Source organism: Staurois parvus, unplaced genomic scaffold (genome assembly GCF_062004578.1).
Source record: "Staurois parvus isolate SC_StPar_1 unplaced genomic scaffold, SC_StPar_1.0 ptg002175l, whole genome shotgun sequence".
In the NCBI taxonomy this organism is placed as follows: Eukaryota; Metazoa; Chordata; class Amphibia; order Anura; family Ranidae; genus Staurois; species Staurois parvus.
This window is the reverse complement of record NW_028319971.1, coordinates 1-26,327: the sequence shown is the minus strand read 5'-3', so window position 1 is coordinate 26,327 and position 26,327 is coordinate 1. Positions and strand designations below refer to the sequence as shown.

The window sequence follows — 26,327 nt, the reverse complement described above, 5'->3', positions numbered from 1 at the left end:
AAAGCACGCCGCCACTGGACTCTAGAGCAGAGGAGACATGATCTCTGGAGTGACCAATCACGCTTCTCTGTCTGGCAACTTAAAATGACATTTTACTCAAGAAAGGTGAAGGCTACGAGAATATCAGCAAAGCTTTACTTATCAGTCAGAATACAGTAGGAAAAGTGATACAAAAATTTAACAAAGATGGAACTGCAACCATCTCACAGAGACGTCCAGGCTGTCCACAGAAGTTAACATCTATACAGGAGCGTCTTCTGATGAGAAGGGTTGAAGAAAATTGCCATGCAAGTTCACTGCAGTTAGCTAAAGAAGTAGAAAGCCAAACTGGGGTGATTGTTTCCTGTGACACAATACAGCGTACAGTGTATAGGAATGGAATGCATGGGTGTCATCCATGAAGGAGGCCTCTTCTAAAGCCAATACACAAAAACCCTGCCTAGAATTTGCCAGGTCCCATGCTGAACAAGAAGACAAATACTGGGACTCTGTACTCTGGAGTGATGAGACCAAGATAAATGCTTTTGGAACTGATGGCTTCAAAACTGTATGGCATCGCAAAGGTGAGGAGTACAAAGAAAAATGCATTGTGCCTACTGTGAAACATGGTGGTGGCAGTGTCCTTCTGTGGGCTGCATGAGTGCTGCTGGTGTCAGGGAGCTGCATTTCATTGATAGTATCATAAACTCACAGATGATACTATATTGAAAGAGAAGATGCTACGATCACTCCGTGACCTTGGTCGTCCGGCACTTTTCCAACAGGACAATGACCCACACATCTAAGGCCACTGTTGCCTTTCTGAAGAACTGGGTGAAAATGAATCCGTGGCCAAGTATGTCTCCTGATCTGAAACCCAACTGAACACCTACGGGGAATTCTGAAGTTGAGCATCGCTCTCCATCCAGCATCCAGGCTCTAAAAGAGGTCATTCTTGAAGAATGGAAAAAGAATGATGTTGCAATATGTCACCAACTTGTTCATTCCATGCCTAGAAGACTCGGTGCTGTCCTTACAAATCATGGAGGTCATACAAAATACTAGATGGAGGAGTTTTTGTTGTGGGGTGGATTCATTTTTGCATCAACTAATTTAAGTAAAACTGAAGATTCTGAATCTAAGTTATATTATTAACCTTCCATGTAATGAGCCGAACAAATGTTCTATAAAACTCGGTTTTGTCCAAATTTTGGAAATTGTTCTTGTGCTCATCGAGATTTTGATTAAAGTCATACTTTTCAAAAAGAGTGTACTCATTTATGCTGACCACGCTGTATATAATAGGAACCACCATATATGCTCATTAACCACTTGCCTACCAGGCACTTATACCCCCTTCCTTACCAGGCCAATTTTCAGCTTTCAGCGCTGCCGCACTTTGATTGACAATTGCGCGGTCATGCAACATTGTACCCATATGAAATTTTGATCATTTTTTTCTCACAAATAGAGCTTTCTTTTGGTGGTATTTAATCGACACTGGGCGCTTTACTTTTTGCCCTATAAATTAAAAAAGTGCAAAAAATTTGAAAAAAAAAGTTTCTTTGTTTCTATTATAAAATTTTTCAAACAGGTATTTTTTCTCCTTCACTGATGTGCGTTGATGAGGCAGCACTGATGGGCACTGATAGGCAGCACTAAAGGGCACTGATAGGCAGCACTAATGAGGTGTCACGGATAGGCGGCACTAATATGCAGCACTGATAGGCGGCACTGATAGGTGACACTGATGATGGGTACTGATAGATGGCACTGACTGGCAGCACTGCTGGGCACTGACTGGCGGCACTGACTGGCAGCACTGCTGGGCAGCACCGGTGGGTGGGCACAGGTGGGCGGCACTGGTGGGTGGGCACAGGTGGGTGGCACTGGTGGGCACAGGTGGGTGGCACTGGTGGGCACAGGTGGGTGGGCACAGGTGGGTGGGCACAGGTAGGTGGCACTGCAGAGTGGCACAGGTGGGTGCACTGCTGGGCACAGGTGGGCGGAGCTAGTGGGCACACTGCTGGGCACCGATCATCAGGGCACTGATCATCAGTGGCCCTGATGATCGGTGCCGATCCCCGCTCTGACAACTGCTGGTTCTCGGCAGTACTTTCCTCACGATCTGACAGCATGAGGAAAGTGCAGCTGAGAACCGGCACTTGCATTTCCCTGTGATCAGCGTGTCATTGGACACCGCTGATCACGTGGTAAAAGGCCGGTATGATCGGCCTTTTACCACATCTCGTGATCAGCTGTGTCCGTAGGACACAGCGATCACGGAGATCGCCGGGTGCGTGCCCCCTGGGGCGCGCAGGAGAGCGCGTTCTGGGGGGACGTCATATGACGTCCACCCAGAACTGGCCGGCCGCAGTGAAGCCGTCATTCGGCTATCTGCGGTCGGCAACTAGTTAAACATGCAGTCTCTAGTTCTACTGCTATACCGCAAGCCTCCCCAGACAGGATCTGTCTCTAAGAACAACGGCAGTCTTTAGCAAAATTAAAACATTGATTTACTAAAAGTGGAGGGTGCAAGATCTGGTGCAGCTGTGCATGGTAGCCAATAAGCTTCCAGGTTTCACCCCCCGGTTCACATCCGTGCGGGTGGTGCCGCTGAGGATCCGCGCGAAAATCCACCACCCGCACAGAGAACTGCGGACCCGTGGGCAGGTGCCATTACTTCTAATGGCACGTCGCCCTCACTGGGAAATGCAACCGTACTGGGATCCCCGGCTGCGTTTTCCGAAGTAGTGCAGGGACTTCTTTCCCTGCGTGTCATGGGAACGGGAGTACATTCAAATAAATGGGCTCTCGTACCCGTGCAAAACACGGCCCGTGCGGCCGCATAGGTGTGAACTGGGGATTATTGTCAAAGCTTAATTGAACAAGCTGAAGTTTGAAGCTGTTCGGCTAACATGAACAGCTGCACCAGATTTTGCACTCTCCAGTTTTAGTAAACCCCAATACTTTCAAGGTACCCATGTGATCTAGGTTAGCCTCGGCTTTAGTTCACGACGGTCCTCAAAATCTGTAGTCTACTACTGACGTGACAGAGATATTTTAACTGAAAATTATAAGTGATATGATCATACCGACATAAGCTCTCATTGATTTGTGTGTATAATGATGTGTCTACTGTAACCTCCCTAGCGGTCTGATGTCAGTATTTCTGTGCTCAAAGCGGTACATTTTTTGCATGGAAATATGTCGTTTCTTTATTGTCGGCCTGTAATGTTTAGGAATAACTCACTGAAATCTGTCCGAACGAGAGTCTAATAAACATCCCGGGTATGCTAAAATTTGAAACACGAAATCATAAATTATAATTTAATAATCATAAAAAATAATAATATAATATTAAATGTAATTCAATAATATAATTAAATCAAAAACACTGAAATGTGAAATAGAGCGCCAAGTTCGCACATCGCTGAGCTCAGTCGCAGAATCGTTTTCAGTGTCTGATGAGGAATTTCCCCCACGAATCATTATCACTCAATTCTGCAAGTGGTTCTGATTTACTATCGCTGTTCTCTAGCCGGTCTAAAACCGCTTTTGAACTAAAGGGACGCTTTTTGGACGCCATGGACGTTTCTCAGTTTCCAGGAAGAAAGGGCAGTAAAAATGCAGGCAGGGCACCGGACAAAGCACTCGGGACACAATGTATGTGAAATGGTTTGATACAGGAATGTTATACTATGTGATTTTAGTGTATTTTGTGAATGTCACTTTTTGACATTTTTAAATTTCCTGCCAGTTCCATCCCCCGTACGTCCCGACGTCGCAGGGAACGGAACCCGGAAGTCGGATGCCGGCATCGGCCGGAGGACATTGCCGGGGACGCTGCAGGGGGGACATCGCGGGAGTGCAGGACAAGGTAAGTGATGAAGAGATCCCGGAGCAACGCTGCAGTGTATTCCTGAGTGTAGCTCGGGGTGACCGCTTGTGGTACTGAAACTTTACCCCGAGCTACACTCAGGAATACCGCCAGGGGGGTTAATGTCAGTACACGTGGCTCACATCATTATAGAGACTTGCCATCTGAAAGACACAAAAAGGGTGTCATTTACCAACAGCAGCAAAACACCTACCCTCCTCTCTGCAGCAGCCTCATCGTCCTCATCTTCAGCTCTGGGCTCCTCCTGAAACTGAATGACGCTGACGCGGTTGAGGTTTCCGTCTATCCAGCTGTCATCCATACTGTTTTGAAGTGGGCTCTCTGAAATCACATAATAAAGTGTCACGCAGGCATTTACCTCTAAAGTCAACAATCATCAGATATACATTCTGCTTCTGAAGAAAGGGAAGGAGAGGGAAAAGAGGGGAAGGGGGGGGTATAAGGCACATAAATGCAGATCCACATCACACAGGCACTTGTGTCTGTACAGGCCGGCACACCGTGGCAGCACATGTGAACTGTACACTTGGTGTGATCCAGTTATATTAAACATTTAAAATTCATAGTGAAGCTGTTTGGAGACACACTGACTTCCAGGTGATAATCATGGTCATATGAAACTGATCCCCAGAAACAAATCGTTGCTAAGCATTGCTTTGTCATCACAATCTGCATCCCTCTGACCTTTCATATTAAAGAAATCAGACATGGGCTATTAAAACTGTGTCTGAAAACTTTATAGAGGTCAAGAGAAACTGAAAAAGGCCTCCTAACAGTCTGGTCATAAAGTCAAAATATCCTTAATCACTACAGGGTTATAAATGTATCATACTAAAATAAAAAAAAAAAAATAAAAAAAAAAAAAACTTACTTACAAGTACCAGCCAACATAAGCAGATGCAAAATTATTTTAGCTATCCACATACCAAGCAAATCCTGGCATTCCATTCCACCAAGGACCAATAACATATTAATTAATTTAGGATATAAAACCCTGATGCAAATGAACGGGGACTTTCATCCCAAAGGGGAGCTGGGCCCACTAGGTCAATAAAGGAAGCACTGGCCCACTAACCCAACACAATGGCCGATTCCCAACCATAACCCTAATGACAGGCAATGAGACATGCATTGCAATAAAGCACATTAGGACTAACCTTCTCTGGTGTTTTAAAATAAAAAAAAGCATAATCACAATATAATAGGCAAATACAAAGAAAGAAATACTAATTCCTCTGCATATTTGACACCTAATGCTGCTCTACATCACAAAATTATTTTTAGTAATAACAATGAAACAAATAAAGGGCAAAAAAAATGCAGACAGAGGAAATTGGGGTATTATCTCATTTGGTGATGAGTGAGGAAATGCCTGCTTTTATTTACAGTCAATGGAAAAGAGGCCCCATATACTGATGGTCAATGCAGAAAAGAATTTTTATGATTGGTGGTCAGTGGAGAAGGTCATCACTATATAGCTATATAGATGGTCAGTGGAGAAGGTCCTCACAATATAGGTGGTCAGCGGAGAAGGTTCTCACTATATAGCTGTATAGGTGGGTCAGTGGAGAAGATCATCCCTATATAGGTGGTCAGTGTAGAAGGTCCTCACAATATAGGTGGTCAGCGGAGAAGGTTCTCACTATATAGCTGTATAGGTGGTCAGTGGAGAAGGTCCTCACTATATAGCTGCATAGGTGGTCAGTGGAGAAGATCATCACTATATAGCTGTATAGGTGGTCAGTGGAGAAGGTCCTCACTATATAGCTATATAGGTTGTCAGTGGAGAAGGTCCTCACTATATAGCTATATAGGTGGCCAGTGGGGAAGGTCCTCCTTCTATAGCTGTACAGGTGGTCAGTGGAGAAGGTCCTCACTATATAGCTGTATAGGTGGTCAGTGGAGAAGGTTCTCATTATATAACTGTATAGGTGGTCAGTGGAGAAGGTCATCACTATATAGCTGTATAGGTGGTCAGTGGAGAAGGTCCTCACTATATAGCTGTAGAGGTGGTCAGTGGAGAAGGTCCTCACTATATAGCTGTAGAGGTGGTCAGTGGAGATGTCTTCACTATATAGCTGTAGAGGTGGTCAGTGGAGAAGGTTCTCATTATATAGCTGTATAGGTGGTCAGTGGGGAAGGTCCTCACTATATAGCTGTATAGGTGGTCAGTGGGGAAGGTCCTCACTATATAGCTGTATAGGTGGCCAGTGGGGAAGGTCATCATTATATAGCTGTATAGGTGGCCAGTGGGGAAGGTCCTCACTATATAGCTGTATAGGTGGTCAGTAGGGAAGGTCCTCACTATATAGCTGTATAGGTGGCCAGTGGGGAAGGTCCTCACTATATAGCTGTATAGGTGGCCAGTGGGGAAGGTCCTCACTATATAGCTGTACAGGTGGTCAGTAGGGAAGGTCCTCACTATATAGCTGTATAGGTGGTCAGTGGAGAAGGTCATCACTATATAGCTGTATAGGTGGTCAGTGGAGAAGGGCCTCACTATATAGCTGTATAGGTGGCCACTGGGGAAGGTCATCACTATATAGCTGTATAGGTGGTCAGTGGAGAAGGTCATCACTATATAGCTGTATAGGTGGTAAGTGGAGAAGGTCCTCACTATATAGCTGTATAAGTGGTCAGTGGGGAAGGTCCTCCTCCTATAGCTGTACAGGTGGTCAGTGGAGAAGGTCATCACTATATAGCTGTACAGGTGGTCAGTGGAGAAGGTCCTCACTATATAGCTGTACAGGTGGTCAGTGGAGAAGGTCCTCACTATATAGCTGTACAGGTGGTCAGTGGAGAAGGTCCTCACTATATAGCTATATAGGTGGTCAGTGGAGAAGGTCCTCGCTAGATAGCTGTATAGGTGGTCAGTGGAGAAGGTCCTCACTATATAGCTGTATAGGTGGTCAGTGGAGAAGGTCCTCACTATATAGCTGTATAGGTGGTTAGTGGAGAAGGTCCTCACTATATAGCTATATAGGTGGTCAGTGGAGAAGGTCCTCGCTAGATAGCTGTATAGGTGGTCAGTGGAGAAGGTCCTCACTATATAGCTGTATAGGTGGTCAGTGGAGAAGGTCCTCGCTATATAGCTGTATAGGTGGTCAGTGGAGAAGGTCTTCACTATATAGCTGTATAGGTGGTCAGTGGAGAAGGTCCTCACTATATAGCTGTATAGGTGGTCACTGGAGAAGGTCATCACTATATAGCTGTATAGGTGGTCAGTGGAGAAGGTCCTCGCTATATAGCTGTATAGGTGGTCAGTGGAGAAGGTCTTCACTATATAGCTGTAGAGGTGGTCAGTGGAGAAGGTCTTCACTATATAGCTGTAGAGGTGGTCAGTGGAGAAGGTTCTCATTATATAGCTGTATAGGACACACCAGAAGAAAAGGATCGGGCTACTCTGTGCAATATTATTACACAGAGTAGGTATGTATATGAAAAAGATATTGGGGGATCCAGGAGACCCCCTCAAGAAAGAGGTTTTGAAAGAGAACCAACAGCGGTATAAATAAAACCAACAGCTTTAATTTGCAAAAAGGTAATAGACCTATTAGGCCAACAGATCCTCCATTCACATTAAAATGAGGTATAACGTTGTCACCTTAAAATGAGCCGGGTCACACACAGTAATAAATTGAGCGTTATACAACTACCCTCCATCTTAAATGAGCAGAGTTAATGAGTCAATTATATCCAGAGTCTCATACATCGGGAACACCTGTATTCAGCCACATAGGCAAGCAACTGGGCTCTGGGAAATGGACTCACCAGACCAAGGCCTTCATAGAGTTAACACATTAAGTTGCATGTACATGACGGGACCCGAATGAAAACCCAGTAAGAATATAGGGCCATACAAGTCCCGATCGGTGCCACTATGGGAATATATCCCTGTTGTTCACAGTAAAAATGCTTCAATGTAGGCGGTTCAGAAAAGCTCACAGATTAATAGTGATGAGGATTGGAGGCCAATTAGCCAATACAGCCAAATCAGACCGGCCCAGCTTAGTCACAGATACATGGAGAATAATGGCATCCGAAGCCAGTTAAATAGTTGTCAGTGTCATTAATGTTCAGTTTGAATGGAAAATCTCACAGCTTAGTGGTGATGAGGATTGGAGGCTGATTAGCCAATACAGCCAAATCAGCCAGCTTAGTCACAGATGCATAGGGAGTAATGGCGTCCAGAGCCAGTGTAATAGTTGTAAATGTCATTCGAGTTGAAGTGAAGCTTTAAACCAATCAGGAGGTGTAGAGCTAGTTGCATTGAAATGGCAGCTGCCGCATAAAAAACGTGCCAGCAGGCTCTCGCCACTCCGAACGATATGGGCATCTGGTGACGATGTAACGATCTTCACATGGTTGGCAGATAAGATGATGGGTGTAATCTCATCCGAGTTAGCAGACCGTGACAGCCTCCGAAAACCCCGCCGGGTTAGAGTAGATGACCCTCTGGTTGTAAAGGCTCAAAGCGGTAGTCTTAGGTAGTGTAGCAGAGGTGGCATATAGGTTACCGCCATGCTTGAATCAGCGTGAGGCGGATCCACACATTACCACCTATGTAGGCGTGGCCCAGGGAGCAGATGACGCTGCCTACATCAACGCGTTTCACCCACGTGACCATCCCCCTCTTATTGTTCTTTGAACTACCACTGTCAGTGCCATTGACAATTGGGCTATGTTCTATGAACATCAAAGAAAGTGGACCCTCTTGAACATATTGAATTAACATACAATACATCCTTTATTGGATTGATCTTCAGTAAAATGGCTGTCTGTCGTCATTGTCTATCTGGGACAGTTATTGCCCCCGAGCACATCCTTTTATTTATGCTGTTATCCATATTACTTATATATTGAATATTTAGTCACCTGGTCAGTTTTTGTATTCTTTGGAACATTTACCGAACGGATGGAGACGTAGTGTCCCTTCCTCGGGTTCGCCCCACTCGCGCATGCGCAGTGCGTCGTCATGACGCTCGTTTGCGCATGCGTGGGGGACTATTTAAGTCCGGACATCTTCTCGGTAGGCTCGTCCGTTTGATAACGTGCTGGTGCACGAAACGCGTCAGTGAGGAGCCTACCAGAGTGACGTCACGCCGCAAACGGCCGAGAGGAAGGCCGGCGGCCATTTTACTTGTTCTTATTCACATGTGAGTGCCTTTGAGTTTTTTATTCTGCTGGAGTCCTAATAACAAAGATTACTACGCTATCAGTACCGACTTGTCTCTGGCTTGTGACATGCGAGCCCCTAAGGTGGAGATTTCCCCCAACTTCTGATGCTTCTGATCTGGTGATAATTTGGAGCTGTCCCTGCGAGCAGAGTGTGTCCTGTGAGGGAGTGGTGTTACCCTGTGTGCCTGATGACCCCGCAGCCCCTGCCCAGATGACGACTGGCGGATTTACATACACATGCGCATACCTTTTGCGCTTCTGGTGAGTGCATTCATTTTACTGGCCCTCGTCATAGAGATCACCAACATGGAGCACGGATCACTATTTCATCTGGACTTGATTTGCAGTCTCTGTGTATGATGCACTATAGTCACTTTATATATTGACTTTATGACTCGACTACTGTAACTCCCTCCTCGCCGGCCTACCCCAACACAGGCTATCCCCGCTTCAGTCTATTTTGAATTCTGCGGGCAGACTCATCCACCTTACCAACCGCACAGTATCCGCCACCCCCCTCTGCCAATCCCTCCACTGGCTTCTGATTGTCCAATGCATAAAATTCAAAATATTAACATTGACGTACAAAGCTGTTCATAATACTCCCCCAAACTACATCACCAACCTGATAGCCATCTCCCACCCATAACGCACTCTCCTCTCCTCACAAGACCTCCTACTCTCTAGTTCCCTGGTCTCCTCCTCCCATGCCCGTCTCCAGGACTTCCCCCATCCTATGGAACTCACTTCCCCAATCCATCAGACTGTCACCTACCCTCCTCACCTTTAGGTGCACCCTGAAAACCCATCTCTTCAGAGAAGCCTACCCCGCCCTCACCTAATTGCCGATCTCCTCCACTCTTCCCAGCACTCCATCCCCCACAGCTATTTCCTCCTGTACCACTCTCCCCTCCCTCCTAGATTGTAAGCTCCAAGGAGCAGGGCCCTCGAACCCCTCGTGTATTGTATTGTTACTGTACTGTCCCATGTATTGTCTCCCATTATAACGTACAGCGCTGAGCAAACTGTTGGCGCTATATAAATACTGTATAATAATAATATAATAATAATAATATATCCATTTTTGATTTATATTGATCTCCACCTATTACTTTTAAAAGTAACGGTTTGTCTGAGACAGAGGTGCTGTCGTTTAATCTGGGACCGCCCCTGGCCATTTTAATTGGTTGAACGGGACGTCTGTCCGTTAAAAGGCCGGGAGCACGTACGTCCCAACGAAGCTCAAGGTCACGTGGGTGAAACGCGTTGACGTAGGCAGCGTCAGCTAGTCCCTGGGCCACGCCTACATAGGTGGTAATGAGTGGATCCACCTCGTTTTGCCCATGTGACTGTCCCCTTCAATGTTTTTTGAATTGCCACTGCCATTGACAACTGGGCTATGTTCTATGATCATCATCAAAGAAAGTGGACCCCCTTGAAAATATTGAATTAACATACAATTATAGTATCACCCTGGATGTTTAAAATTGTTTTACATTGCTCTTCACTTATTACTTTTAAAAGTAACGGTCCGTCTGAGACATAGAGGTGCTGTCCTTTAAAGTGGGACTGCCCCCCGCCATTTTAATTGGTTGAACGGGACGTCCGTCCCTTTAAAAGGCCGGGAGCACGTACGTCCCGACGTCCTGACGAAGCTCACAGTCACGTGGGCGAAACATGTTGACGTAGGCAGCGGTCAGCTAGTCCCTGGGCCACGCCTGCATAGGTGGTAATGTGTGGGTCCACCTCATTTCGCCCACGTGACCGTCCCCCTCTTAATGTTCTTTGACTTACCACTGCCAGTGGCATTGACAATTGGGCTATGTTCTATGAATAACATCAAAGAAAGTGGACCCCCTTGAAAATATTGAACATACAATTATAGTATCACCCTGGATGTTTAAAATTGTAATGTGTGGATTCGCCTCACGCTGACTCAAGCATGGCGGTAACCTATACACCACCTCCGCTACACTACCTAAGACTACCACTTTGAGCCTTTACAACCAGAGGGTCATCTACTCTAACCCGGCGGGGTTTTTGGAGGCTGTCACGTTCTGCTCACTCGGATAAGATTGAGGCCATCATCTTATCTGCCAACTATGTGAAGATCATTACACTGTCACCAGATGCCCATATCGTTTGGAGTGGGGAGAGCCTGTGGGCACGTTTTATGCAGCAGCTGCCGCTTCAATGCAACTAGCTCTACACCTCCTGTATGATAAAAAGCACAAACGTGAGCGCTATGGGTGAGGTGCTGTAACACAAAAAAGGCACCAAAAACCTTCTAAGACCAAAAAATAAAGTAAGGTGCAGCGCTAGAATCTGTAAAATCTACTGCAATGAAACCAACAATAAATAAAGAATCAAGAATCAGCGATAAAAATCAAACAATTCATTAATCATAAAGTGAAAATAGTGCCAATAAAAGTGATGAACTAATCAGCACAAGTAAATATATAAAGTGACACAGTGTAAGTAATCCTCCATTAAAGTGATCAAGAGTGCTAATAAAGTCACAAAGTCCATATGCATGTCAATAAACGTGAAGTCTCAGATGAAGGTGATCCTCTATGTGTCTTCTGGTGATATATAAATAATAGCATTACGCACTCACCAGATGCGCAATAATATCACGCATTTGAGAACATATATGTCTCAAAAGGCCAGCTGGATCCTCTCATGGACATCTATACAATGGTACGGACTCCCCTCTGGGTCATCAGCAGAAAGCAGCACCTCTCACTTCTTACGCTAGGGCTCCGCGCCGATACGAGGACCCCGGACCTCCTGATTGGTTTAAAGCTTCACTTCAACTCTAACATTTACAACTATTACACTGGCTCTGGATGCCATTACTCCCTATGCATCTGTGACTAAGCTGGGCCGGACTGATTTGGCTGTATTGGCTAATCAGCCTCCAATCCTCATCACCACTAAGCTGTGAGATTTTCCATTCAAACTGAACATTAATGACACTGACAACTATTTAACTGGCTTTGGATGCCATTATTCTCCATGTATCTGTGATTAAGCTGGGCCGGTCTGATTTGGCTGTATTGGCTAATCGGCTTCCAATCCTCATCACTATTAATCTGTGAGCTTTTCTGAACCGCCTACATTGAAGCATTTTTACTGTGAGCAACAGGGATATATTCCCATAGTGGCACCGATCGGGACTTGTATGGCCCTATATTCATACTGGGTTTTCGTTCGGGTCCCGTCATGTACATACAACTTAGGCTCCATGTACACGGGACACTTCTGAAAGATGAAAACTGATTGCTGGAAAACGTAGGTTAAAAAACGTCTGTTTAGCCGCGTTTACATTCAGAAGTGTTTTTTAACCCCTTGACGCCGACGTAACACAAATATGCGGCCTCACGGACCTGAGCTTTTTTCCGTGGGGCCGCATATTTGCGTACCTGTCTTTGTGTTGGGACCGCGCCCCTCAGCGCGCTCCCAGCACCGAGACCGCGGTGTCACTGAGAGCACCGGGTCCCGTTCTAACGATCGGGACAAGGGACTCCCGGTCCCGGGTCACATGATCGCTGTGATAGCCTCTGATTGGCTATCACAGTGATCAGTCACTGTGCAGCCCGGCCCCCTTGTTTTTTTTTTCTCTCTCTCTCTATGAATGGAGAAGAGAGATACATTGTATCTCTCGAACTCCTGTCAGAGAGAAGAAAAAAAAAAAAGTTTGTAAAAAAAAAAAAAAAAAGATAAATAAATAAATATTAAAAAAATAAAATAAAAAATAAAAAAAAATACCTAGATCAAGGTTTGATCTAGTTCAGTGCCAGGGTTAGTGTTTAGGTCAGGGTCAAGGTCAAAGGTCAGGGTCAAAGGTCAAGGTCAGGATTTAAAAAAAATTGGTATCAGTGTCAGTTAGTGTTAATGTCAGTGTCAGTTGGTGTCAGTGTGTTTTAGGTAAAAAAAAAAAAAAAAAGACAAAAACAAAATGCGCACTATGGTTTCTGGGCTGTACTACGGGTACAAACAACAAATAACATACACATATATGGTATCGCTGCGATCGTCAAGAGCTGGAGAATTTATTTTGGGTTGCTGTTTGGTGGTAGGTTATGGTCATAACAAGAAACACATAGCTAAATATAAAAAAAAGGATTTTTTTTACTATTTTTGGCCAGTTTTCCTTTGATAATAAAAAAAAATCAGGAGATATCCATTACCATTTACCACCAAATGAAAGCCCAATTTGTCCTGAAAAAATCAAGGTATAATCCACCTGGATGTGCAAAGTAGTTGTGATGATATGTACGGTTTTGCTATCACATGTCAACGGTGCAGAATTGTGCTTAGGCATTTAGATTTGTTTTACCCTTAGGCGTGAAGGGGTTAAAGATAACCTCAGGAGACCTTCCAAAATGCCCAGAATGCACCGAAAGAGTTAAAAATTAACTATTTCTTTTGTCAGTTATGTGCCATTGATGGCCCCTAGGTGGGCGCACCTTTTGTTCTGTTGGTGGTAGAGCACTGTTTTTTTATTTTTTTTTATATGCAAGTGATAGCACCTGCGTGGGCGTGTTTTGTTGCTCCTGTCTTAAACGGTTTATAAATTAATAAAAACATTGAAATACAAAAATTAACTATTTCAAACATTTTGAGAGAAATAGAGAGCAGAAGCAGAGAGAGCAATATTTGTTGAGATTAGCGGTCTTTTTTTTTTTTTGTGGCGTTTGGATGTGTTCCGGCTCATTTCTGTGCAGAAATTATTGCAGCAGCATCTAACATATTTTCTTTCATGCGAAATCTCAAAGTATGGTGTACCGGGTCCATTTGAGTACTGGGAAAACGCTTTCCAAACACAAATGCTGGACTCCAACCTATCCTTCCAGCCCCAAGTCCAATCTTTAACAAGCTCATGCAGACTCCACCTCCGCAACATCGCCAAAATCCGCACGTTCCTAACCCCAGAAACCACTAAACAGCTCATCCACTCCCTCATCATATCACGACTCGACTACTGCAACTCCCTCCTCACTGGCCTGCCTCGCCACAGGCTATCCCCGCTTCAGTCCATCCTGAATACGGCTGCCAGACTCATTCACCTTTCCAACCGCTCCGTCTCCGCCACCCCCCTCTGCCAATCCCTCCACTGGCCTCCACTCAGTGTCCTCCACCCCCCTCTGCCAATCCCTCCACTGGCCTCCACTCAGTGTCCTCCACCCCCCTCTGCTAATCCCTCCACTGGCCTCCACTCAGTGTCCTCCACCCCCCTCTGCCAATCCCTCCACTGGCCTCCACTCAGTGTCCTCCACCCCCCTCTGCTAATCCCTCCACTGGCCTCCACTCAGTGTCCTCCACCCCCCTCTGCCAATCCCTCCACTGGCCTCCACTCAGTGTCCTCCACCCCCCTCTGCCAATCCCTCCACTGGCCTCCACCCCCCTCTGCTAACCCCTCCACTGGCTCCACCCCCCTCTGCCAATCCCTCCACTGGCTTCCGATTGCGCAACGGATCAAATTCAAAATCCTAACACTGACGTACAAAGCCGTCCACCATACTGCCCCGAACTACATCACTGACCTAATATCCAAGTACCGCCCAGCACGCACACTCCGCTCCTCACAAGACCTCCTTCTCTCTAGTTCCCTGGTCTCCTCCTCCCATGCCCGCCTACAGGACTTCTCCAGGGTGTCACCCATCCTCTGGAACTCCCTGCCTCAACCCATCAGATTATCACCTACTCTCCTCTCCTTTAGGTGCACCCTGAAAACCCATCTCTTCAGGGAAGCCTACCCCACTCCCTGCTAACTTGCCGAGCTCCTCCACTCTTCCTACCACCCCATCCCCCACAGCTATCTGCTCCTGTGCCACCATCCCCTCCCTCCTAGATTGTAAGCTCCAAGGAGCAGGGCCCTCGATCCCCTCATGTTTTGCATTGTATTGGTATTGTTCTGTCACATGTTCTGTCTCCCTTTGTAATGTACAGCGCTGAGTGAACTATTGGCGCTTTATAAATACTGTATAATAATAATAATAAACGTGGTTAGCCACTTTTACAAGTGTTTGGCGTTTGAAACGCTGATAAAATCTACTCCTGAATGCAAGTTTGGTGCATTCAAAAAAACGACTGTAAACTAAACTGCCTGTAAATGATTGTAAACGATGATGTGTACACGAACACATAAAAAAACAGAAAAATCAGGGGCTGCGGAAAAAAAAAATGCAGAAAAGCTCCTAAACGTCAGTTTATTAGCTGCAGTGTACATGAGGCCTTAATGTGTTGTTAATTCTATGAAGGCCTTGGCCTGTTTGAGGAGTCCATTGCCCAGTTACTTGCCTATATGGCTGAATACGGGTGTTCCGATGTATGAGACTCTGGATAGAATTGGCTCATTAACTGCTCATTTAAGAGGGAGGGTAGTTGTATAACGCTCCATTTGTTACTGTGTGTGACCCGGCTCATTTTAAGGTGACAACGTTCTCATACCTCATTCTAATGTGAATGGAGGATCTGTTGGCCTAATAGATCTATTATGTTTTTGTGAATTTAATAAAGCTGTTGGATTGATTTATACCGCTGTTGGTTCTCTTTCTTGATCCTCTCTCCTGGATCCCCCAATATCTTTTTCATATACATACCTACAATAATATTGCACAGAGTAGCCCAATCCTTTTCTTCTGGTGTCCCCCCGCCAGTGCTCCTGGCTCCATAGACACAGCTTGGCTTGATCCCACCCCTGCTGCTTCATCACAGATTATTATTATTATACAGGATTTATATAGCGCCAAAAGGTTTGCGCAGCACTGTACATTATAGTGGGGGAGAGTACATGAGACAATACAGTAACAAAACACAACACGAGGGGGTCAAGGGCCCTGCTCCTTGGAGCTTACAATCTAGGAGGGAGGGGATAGTGGTACAGGAGAAAGTGGCTGTGGGGGATGGAGTGGTAGGAGGAGTGGAGGAGATCAGCTGTTAGGTGAGGGTGGGGTAGGCTTCCCTGAAAAGATGGGTTTTCAGGGTGCATCTAAAGGTGAGAAGGGTAGGTGACAGTCTGATGGATTGGGGTAGTGAGTTCCAGAGGATGGGGGAAGTCCTGGAGAAGTCTTGCAGTTGGGCGTGGGAGGTGGGGACCAGGGAGCTAGAAAGTAGGAGGTCTTGTGAGGAGCGAAGAGTACAGGTTGGGTGGTATTTGGGTATCAGGTCGGTGAGGTAGTTTGGGGCAGCATTATGAATGGCTTTGTATGTCTGTGTTAGCAGTTTGAATTTAATGTGTTGGGTAATCGGGAGCCAGTGGAGGGAATGACAAAGGGGGGTGGCAGAAGCGGAGCGGTTGGTAAGGTGGACGAGTCTGGCCGCTGAGTTCAGGATAGACTGAAGAGGGGATAGTCTTTGATGAGGTAGGCCGGTGAGGAGGGAGTTGCAGTAGTCCAGATGTGAGATAATAAGGGAGTGAATGAGTAGTTTAGTGGTGTCTGGGGTTAGGAACAAACGTATTTTGGAGATCTTACGGAGGTGGAGCCTACATGAGTTTGCCAACGATTGGACATGGAGTTGGAAGGACAGGTTTGAGTCTAGAGTGACACCTAGGACCCTGGCTTGCGGGGTGGGACTGATGGTGGCGTTGTTGGTCATGATGGAGAGGATGGGATCTCCTGGATCCCCCAATATCTTTTTCATATACATACCTACTCTGTGCAATAATATTGCACAGAGTAACCCGATCCTTTTCTTCTGGTGCCCCCCCCACCAGTGCTCCTGGCTCCACAGACACAGCTCGGCTTGATCCCACCCCTGCTGCTTCATCACAGATCTCCTGGATCCCCCAATATCTTTTTCGCTTTGCTTTGGTTTTTGAGGACCCCACCATGTTACAATAAGGCGAGTTGGTGATTACAATAGCAACCATTTTTGGGCTCCCTAGTTAGGGAGAGGTAATCTACAATATTTTTGATTATTCAAATAGGTATGTATGTGACATGTTTGTGATATTAAAAAAATAAACTTTATAATCATTTTAAGGAACCCCTGAAAATGTTGGAGGAACTCTGGCTGAGAAAGACCAATAGATAGATAAACAAATACTACAAAATGATAGAAGCCAGGAAAAGCAGGAAGAGCGCTTTGCAGTACCAATGCTTGGAGACGGCTGCTGAGGCAGAAGGTAGCAGGTGAGCACTTTGGATCCAGTTTTCTCATCATCTTCGGTCTGAAATTTCAGCATTGGCTGAGATTGGTTCTCAGCCAACCAGAGAGCTTTCAGATTGAGGTTGGTCAGCGCAAAGGGCAAGTTTAGCAATCTGGCAATAAGACAGGAAGGACATTGTAAACATCACAGAGAGAGATTCAGATACTAATCACACAATTAGAGATACAACGATAAACACATCAGTCCCACAAGATCATCCTGCTTCTATATACACAAACATTAAACTGATGAGCAATATGTAATATATAGGGCGGGGCTTCGAATGGCCCCCATGTTCCTAATGACTACCTAATTTTTCTTAGAGAACAGAGACACATATTGGGCCTTATCTATCAAACTGCTATTACTAAAAAATGGAGACAATTTTCAGCCACCAATCAGCACACGATGTGGTGGAAAAGCATCCATGGGATCATTATTCAACTGTATCTACATCTAAAACTTTCTATTTTAGTTCTGGGTAGATGGATGAGGGGTCAGAACTTGTGTCTTTAACCTCTTGCCGTCCGCCTGCTGTTTATAAACGACAGGGCGGTGGCACTCCAGGGGCGGGTTGCCGTTCATAAATGGCACCCGCCTTTTCCAGCTGTGCGCGCTCCCTGGGAGCACGCAGCACCGCGATCCGGTGCCCACTAGGCCCTCCGGACACAGTGAAACACCGATCGTTGGATGGGACCTCTGTACGAAGTCCCGATCATGTGATCACTGATTGGCCAATCAGTGATCACATGCAAAGTAGTAAGCAAGATGTCACTTGTGACATCATTGCTTACTACGTGTGAAATCTCTGAATGATCACAGAGGTCACATGGTACAAGGCTATTCACAACAGCCTTGTACCATGTGACAAGGTGTGACCAATCACAGCTCACTCAGTATTTCTCAATGGCTGCAAGAATACAGACAGAGAGAAAGAGAAATGATTGCTTTTACATCCTATATGGGTGTAAAAGCAATCACTGTAAAAAAAATAAAAAAATAAAAAATCTTCATCACCCCCCACAAGTAGTACAGTGTCACCATGGTGACACTGTACTGCTAGGGTGACAGTATGTGAAAAAAAAAAACAAATATAAAAAATAAAATAAAAATGTAAAAACAAGGTTTAAAAATTATAATTTTTGGTTATAAACTAATTTGGCTTATTTTTTTTTTACTACAAATATAACGGAATACATTTTGGTCAAGATTTATGATCAAAGATTATTTATTTGCAAAATTTTATAAGAAAAACACTTTTCAAAATTTTTGGACATTTTCATTTACATAGCAAAAAAAATAAAAATCCCAGCGGTGAATAAATACCACCAAATAAAGCTTTATCTGTCTCAAAAAATGGTAAAAAATTAATGTCGGTACAGTATTGCATGACCGCGCAATTGTCAAAGTGTGATAGCGCTGAAAGCTGAAAATTGCCCTGGACAGGAAAGGGGTGAAAGTGTCCGGACTGGAAGGGGGTGAAAGTGTCCGGACAAGAAGAGGTTAAATGCAAAATTCGACAGGTGTCACCAGCACACAGTAGAGAGGATATCATCCAATGGGAACGCCTGTTCCAGTGATAACTTTGTAAGAGAATTTCCCTTACTTAGGGCAGGGAAATCTCACCAATGGAATACAGATTTTAAAAAAACCCCTAACAGATGTTTAACCCCTTCCAGTCCGGACGCTTTCACCCACTTCCAGTCCGGACGCTTTCACCCCACTTCCAGTCCGGACGCTTTCACCCACTTCCAGTCCGGACGCTTTCACCCCCTTCCAGTCCGGACGCTTTCACCCCCTTCCAGTCCGGACGCTTTCACCCCCTTCCAGTCCGGACGCTTTCCCCCCCTTCCAGTCCGGACGCTTTCCCCCCCTTCCAGTCCGGACGCTTTCCCCCCCTTCCAGTCCGGACGCTTTCCCCCCCTTCCAGTCCGGACAATTTCCCCCTCTTCCAGTCCGGACAATTTCCCCCTCTTCCAGTCCGGACGCTTTCACCCCCTTCCAGTCCGGACGCTTTCACCCCCTTCCAGTCCGGACGCTTTCACCCCCTTCCAGTCCGGACGCTTTCACCCCCTTCCAGTCCGGACGCTTTCACCCCCTTCCAGTCCGGACGCTTTCACCCCCTTCCAGTCCGGACGCTTTCACCCCCTTCCAGTCCGGACGCTTTCACCCCCTTCCAGTCCGGACGCTTTCACCCCCTTCCAGTCCGGACGCTTTCACCCCCTTCCAGTCCGGACGCTTTCACCCCCTTCCAGTCCGGACGCTTTCACCCCCTTCCAGTCCGGACGCTTTCACCCCCTTCCAGTCCGGACGCTTTCACCCCCTTCCAGTCCGGACGCTTTCACCCCCTTCCAGTCCGGACGCTTTCACCCCCTTCCAGTCCGGACGCTTTCACCCCCTTCCAGTCCGGACGCTTTCACCCCCTTCCAGTCCGGACGCTTTCACCCCCTTCCAGTCCGGACGCTTTCACCCCCTTCCAGTCCGGACGCTTTCACCCCCTTCCAGTCCGGACGCTTTCACCCCCTTCCAGTCCGGACGCTTTCACCCCCTTCCAGTCCGGACGCTTTCACCCCCTTCCAGTCCGGACGCTTTCACCCCCTTCCAGTCCGGACGCTTTCACCCCCTTCCAGTCCGGACGCTTTCACCCCCTTCCAGTCCGGACGCTTTCACCCCCTTCCAGTCCGGACGCTTTCACCCCCTTCCAGTCCGGACGCTTTCACCCCCTTCCAGTCCGGACACATTCACCCCCTTCCTGCCCAGGCCAATTTTCAGCTTGCAGCGCTATCACACTTTGAATGACAATTGCGCGGTCATGCAACACTGTACCCGTATGAATTTTTTTGCATTTTTTTGAGACAGATAAAACTTTATTTTGGTGGTATCTATTCACCGCTGGGATTTTTATTTTGTTTGCTATGTAAATGAAAATGTCAAAAAATTTTGAAAAAAAAAAATGTTTTTTTTAATAACATTTTACAAATAAATAATATGTCATCATAAATCTTGGCCACAATTTATTCATTTATCTTTTTAGTAATAAAAAAAAAATAACCCAAATTAGTTTATAACCAAAAATTAGAATTTTTTTTTTAAAACATTTTTACATTTTTATTTTTTTAAAAATATTTTTATGTTTTTGTTTTTTTTAACATACTGTCACCCTAGCAGTACAATGTCACCATAGTGACACTGTACTACTTGTGGGGGGTGATGATTTTTTTTTTTTTTTTTTTTACACGGATTGCTTTTACACTCATAAAGGCTGTAAAAATCAATAATTTCTCCTTCTTTCTGGCTGCATTCTTGCAGCCATTGAGAAATACTGTGTGAGCTGTGATTGGTCATAGCTTGTCACATGGTACAAGGCTGTTGTGAATAGCCCTGTACCATGTGATCATTCACAGATTTCATACATAGTAAGCAATGATGTCAGAAGTGACATCTTGCTTACTACTGTTCATGTGATCACTGATTGGCCGATCAGTGATCACATAATCTGGACCTCACACAAAGGTCCCGTACAGCGGGCACCGGATCGCGGTGCCGCACGCTCCCAGGGAGCGCGCACAATCCAAAATGGTGGGCGCCGTTTTGTGAACGGCAACCCGCGCCCCTGCACTACCTCCATTCAGCCGTTTATATACAGCGGAAGGACGGCGAATGGTTAACCATTCCCTATTCTATTCAAAATAGAAAATGGTAGGAGATTTCAGTCGGCCATAGACTGTTCAAATCTCAGTCAGTTCAGCAGGGACCAGCCGAGATTCCAGACATGAATGGGCAGGCTGAATGTACACAAGTTGATCGATTGACCAACTTGGACACAACCAGCCTGTCAGATTTTGCATACGATTATTACCATAGACCAATATAGCCGCTAGCAGTAATCACCGTGTTCTCCCAGATCCCAGGAGAACACAATGGCTCCACGGAAGGGATTCTCCCCATCAATACTGATTGTGCTGATTGGGGAACCTGTGGTTGCAGGAAAGAAAATTGCTCCGTCTATGGCTGGCTTTAGTTTCACCAAACAAATCAGTTTAGCTCTACCCCCCCGCAACTATCATCATGCAGCAGGTGTCAGTCTCCCGTCAGCCCCATCCACATGGTAATCGAAAAAGTCAACAATGGAGTCCATGCACAATCGGCAAAGTTTATCTATTAATCACTTCCCGTCCGGCCGTTGTATATAAACGGCCGGACGGTGGCACTGCAGGGTCGGGTGGCCGTCTATAAACGGCCTCCCCGCACCCTGCTTGTGCGCGCTCCCTGGGACACAGTGAAACACCGATCGTCGGACGGGACCTCTGTACGAGGTCCCGATCATGTGATCACTGATTGGCCAATCAGTGATCACATGCAAAGTAGTAAGCAAGATGTCACTTGTGACATCATTGCTTACAACGTGTGAAATCTGTGAATGATCACAGAGGTCACATTGTACAGGGCTATTCACAAAAGCCTTGTACCATGTGACGAGCTGTGACCAATCATAGCTCACTCAGTACTTCTCAATGAGTGCAGGAATGCACACAGAGAGAAAGAGAAATGATTGCTTTTACATCCTATATGGGTGTAAAAGCAATCACTGTAAAAAAAAAAAAAAAAATCTTCATCACCCCCCACAAGTAGTACAGTGTCACCATGGTGACACTGTACTGCTAGGGTGACAGTATGTAAAAAAAAAAAAAAAAAAATAAAAAATAATATAAAAAAATAAAATAAAAATGTAAAAAAAAATGTTTAAAAATTATAATTTTTGCTTATAAACTAATTTGGATTTTTTTTTTACTAAAAAGATAACGGAATAAATTTTGGCCAAGATTTATGATGAAATATTATTTATTTGCAAAATTTTATAAAAAAAACTTTTTTTCAAAATTTTTGGACATTTCATTTACATAGCAAAAAAAATACAAATTCCAGTGGTGAATAAATACCACCAAAATAAAGCTTTATCTGTCAAAAAAATGGTAAAAAATTCATTTCGGTACAGTGTTGCATGACCGCGCAATTGTTATTCAAAGTGTGATAGCGCTAAAAGCTGAAAATTGCCCTGGTCAGGAAGGGGGGGAAAGTGTCCGGACAGGAAGTGGTTAACAATCAAGTGGCCCACTGGGTCACTTGATTTGTAATAAACTCTGCGGATTATGTATGGACTCCAACATTGACTTTTACAAGTACCAAGCAGGCAGCTCTCTGTAAAATAAAGGGCAGAGATCCTATACACAGGGCGTAGCCAGCAATATGGGCAGAGCCGGCTCTGCCCTCCAGAAACAGAACACAAGTGACCTACTTATAGATATCATTCAGTTTACACAGCTAGGGGGAAACAATGTACCGTATTTTTCACTCCATAAGACGCACTTTATTCCCCCCAACAAATGGGAGAAAATGTCTGTGCGTCTTATGGAGCGGCCGGCCCGGAATTCCAGCTGCCGCCATGTTAGGATACCGGGCCAGCCGCTTGGCTCTTCTGTGCTCCTTGGTCCTACCTGTTCCTCGGTCCAACGTTGTCCTCACCGTCTTCTCTCCCCGGCACCAGAATCTTTAGTGTGGGGTCCCGGCTGTGACAGTTTGCAGCTTCACAGCCGGGTGCCCACTGCGCATGCACGAGAAGCGCTGCGCTGTGTGAATGGTCTTCTGTCACGTGTCCCAGAAGACGGGGAGAGAGGACAACTCTGCAGAAGTGGGAGCGGGTACCTGTCAAATTTAGGTACCCGCTCCCCTCCCTCTGCTCCCCAAAAGGTCCGCAGTCACTGGTCATCCCCTGCACTGTGTCCGCAGTCTCTGGTCATCCCCTGCACTGTGTCCGCAGTCTCTGGTCATCCCCTGCACTGTGTCCGCAGTCTCTGGTCATCCCCTGCACTGTGTCCGCAGTCTCTGGTCATCCCCTGCACTGTGGCCGCAGTCTCTGGTCATCCCCTGCACTGTGGCCGCAGTCTCTGGTCATCCCCTGTACTGTGGCCGCAGTCTCTGGTCATCCCCTGTACTGTGTCCGCAGTCTCTGGTCATCCCCAGTACTGTGTCCGCAGTCTCTGGTCATCCCCAGTACTGTGTCCGCAGTCTCTGGTCATCCCCAGTACTGTGTCCGCAGTCTCTGGTCATCCCCTGTACTATGTCCGCAGTCTCTGGTCATCCCCTGTACTATATCCGCAGTCTCTGGTCATCCCCTGTACTGTGTCCGCAGTCTCTGGTCATTTCCTGTACTATGTCCGCAGTCTCTGGTCATCCCCTATACTGTGTCCGCAGTCTCTGGTCATCGCCTGTACTGTGTCCGCAGTCTCTGGTCATCGCCTGTACTGTGTCCGCAGTCTCTGGTCATCTCCTGTACTCTGTCCACAGTCTCTGGTCATCCCCTATACTGTGTCCGCAGTCTCTGGTCATCGCCTGTACTGTGTCCGCAGTCTCTGGTCATCTCCTGTACTCTGTCCACAGTCTCTGGTCATCTCCTGTACTCTGTCCGCAGTCTCCGGTCATCTCCTGTACTGTGTCTGCAGTCTCTGGTCATCTCCTGTACTCTGTCCACAGTCTCTGGTCATCTCCTGTACTCTGTCCACAGTCTCTGGTCATCTCCTGTACTGTCCACAGTCTCTGGTCATCTCCTGTACTGTGTCCACAGTCTCTGGTCATCCCCTGTACTGTGTCCACAGTCTCTGGTCATCCCCTGTACTGTGTCCTCAGTCTCTGGTCATCCCCTGTACTGTGTCCACAGTCTCTGGTCATCTCCTGTACTGTGTCCACAGTCTCTGGTCATCCCCTGTACTGTGTCCACAGTCTCTGGTCATCTCCTGTACTATGTCCGCAGTCTCTGGTCATCCCCTGTACTGTGTCCGCAGTCTCCGGTACTATGTCTGCAGTCCATTGAGTCAGAATATTTTTTTCTTGTTTTCCTCCTCTAAAACCTAGGCGCGTCTTATGGAGCGAAAAATACAATAGTTTTATATTGAAAAAATTTTAGACTTTGTGTAAAGTCCTCAAACAACATATAATGAGAATATTTCACATCCCTCTTTAAAAATATAATGCATTCAAAAATGATACCAGTACCTATTCCCCGCCACATCCAACACGTGCAGTTCCGTGGCATTGGCCAGCTCTGGCGGGAGAGAGGTCAGCTGGTTATCACGCAGGCACAGCATGTTTAGACTGGAACAGCCTCCGATCTCACTGGGTAGAGAGGTAAGCCGATTGCGGTCCACATTCAGATTGGTCAGCTTGGTGAGATTCCCCATAGACTTGGGAAGATGCTGGGAAGAAAAACATTTCACGGTAAATAGCAAATCTCCAGCAAGAGAAAGAAAACAACCGCACTAGAGAGAAGCCTTGCCCAATCCAAAGAGGAAGATGGAAGGGAGAACACTGGGTGAGAGAGAACCTTACATATGTCAGCGCCCCCATCCATCTTCTACGACACAGGTGTCAAACTGGCAGACCTCAAGCTGTTGCTAAACTACAAGTCCCATGAGGCATTGCAAGACTGACAATTACAAGCATGACTCCCAAAGGCAGAGGCATGATGGGACTTGTAGTTTCGCCACAGCTGGAGGGCCGCCAGTTTGACACCCCTGTTATACAAGGAATCAATTGTCACTGGCCACAACACCAAAAGTTGTAATAAAAGTAGTGGGGGGGCTCAGTTCTGATCCCATAAGTTGTACAGCAGCAAATTTAGGTGAACAGGCCAGAAAAGCTAGCCCCCATTGACACTAGTGCGTTTTCTTCTGTATTTGCTGTCGTGCTGCACTGTACAACAACGGAAAATACATGAGGCTCTATGGTGCCCGGCTCACATTGATGCAGCAAATTTGTTTGAAAATATCCAGATGTTTGTTTGGCGCAGCTGCAGTGTGTTTTTGGTTCCACAGGCTTCAATGGGATCGCATGTAAACTGCATGCACACGCTTTTTTACTATATTTTTGGCAGAGTATAAAATTCCAGCCTTCTCTTCCTGCAAAAAAAATGCATGAAAAACATGCTGTAGCAGCCCTAGCATGAACGTTGGTTTTACCGGTAACTCCATTTTAATGACAGCATCGAAGAGAGGAAAGATCTTCCCATCAGAACTGGGCGCACATTAAATGATACATTCTAAAATAGGATTTCACAAGACTGCTCCTCAGTTTTACAAGAAATCCGCAGGAAACACTTAAATACATAAAAGACAAAACAAAACATAGGAGTGGAACCATTGCTCTCCTGAAGTCCTAACTCTAGACCAGGGGTGGGCAAACTTTTTGACTTGAGGGCCGCAATGGGTTCATATATTGGACCCGGGGGCCGGACCAAGAGTAGATGAATGATGTGTATGTGTCATCCATAGTAAGCATAGTAATTCATCCCCCCTATAGTGGGGGGATGATGTGTATGTGTCATCCATAGTAAGCATAGTAATTCATCCCCCCTATAGTAATTCATCCCCCCTATAGTAATTCATCCCCCATAGTAATTCATCCCCCATATAGTAATTCATCCCCCATAGTAATTCATCCCCCATAGTAATTCATCCCCCTATAGTAATTCATCCCCCCTATAGTAATTCATCCCCCATAGTAATTCATCCCCCACATAGTAATTCATCCCCCACATAGTAATTCATCCCCCATAGTAATTCATCCCCCATATAGTAATTCATCCCCCTATAGTAATTCATCCCCCCTATAGTAATTCATCCCCCCTATAGTAATTCATCCCCCCTATAGTAATTCATCCCCCCTATAGTAATTCATCCCCCCTATAGTAATTCATCTCCCATATTAATTCATCCCCCATATAGTAATTCATCCCCCATATAGTAATTCATCCCCCCTATAGTAATTCATCCCCCTATAGTAATTCATCCCCCCTATAGTAATTCATCCCCCATATAGTAATTCATCCCCCATATAGTAATTCATCCCCCATATAGTAATTCATCCCCCTATAGTAATTCATCCCCCCTATAGTAATTCATCCCCCATATAGTAATTCATCCCCATATAGTAATTCATCCCCCATATAGTAATTCATCCCCCATATAGTAATTCATCCCCCATATAGTAATTCATCCCCCATATAGTAATTCATCCCCCATATAGTAATTCATCCCCCATAGTAATTCATCCCCCATA

The 26,327-nt window shown here is 45.8% G+C and overlaps 1 protein-coding gene across 1 annotated transcript in view; it reads right to left on the bottom strand.

The window, feature by feature from the left end:
• The window catches only part of LOC149432274 (protein scribble homolog), a gene marked incomplete at its 5' end in the record, with an annotated part of 151,174 nt that extends 126,708 nt beyond the window's left edge, over positions 1 to 24,466 (bottom strand). Inside the window, 3 exons of the mRNA XM_089665299.1 lie at positions 4,074 to 4,201; positions 17,162 to 17,328; positions 24,267 to 24,466. Coding sequence (XP_089521425.1) covers positions 4,074 to 4,201; positions 17,162 to 17,328; positions 24,267 to 24,466 — 495 coding nt within the window. The remainder of the gene's footprint in view (positions 1 to 4,073; positions 4,202 to 17,161; positions 17,329 to 24,266) is intronic.
• Between the last annotated feature and the right edge of the window lie 1,861 nt (positions 24,467 to 26,327).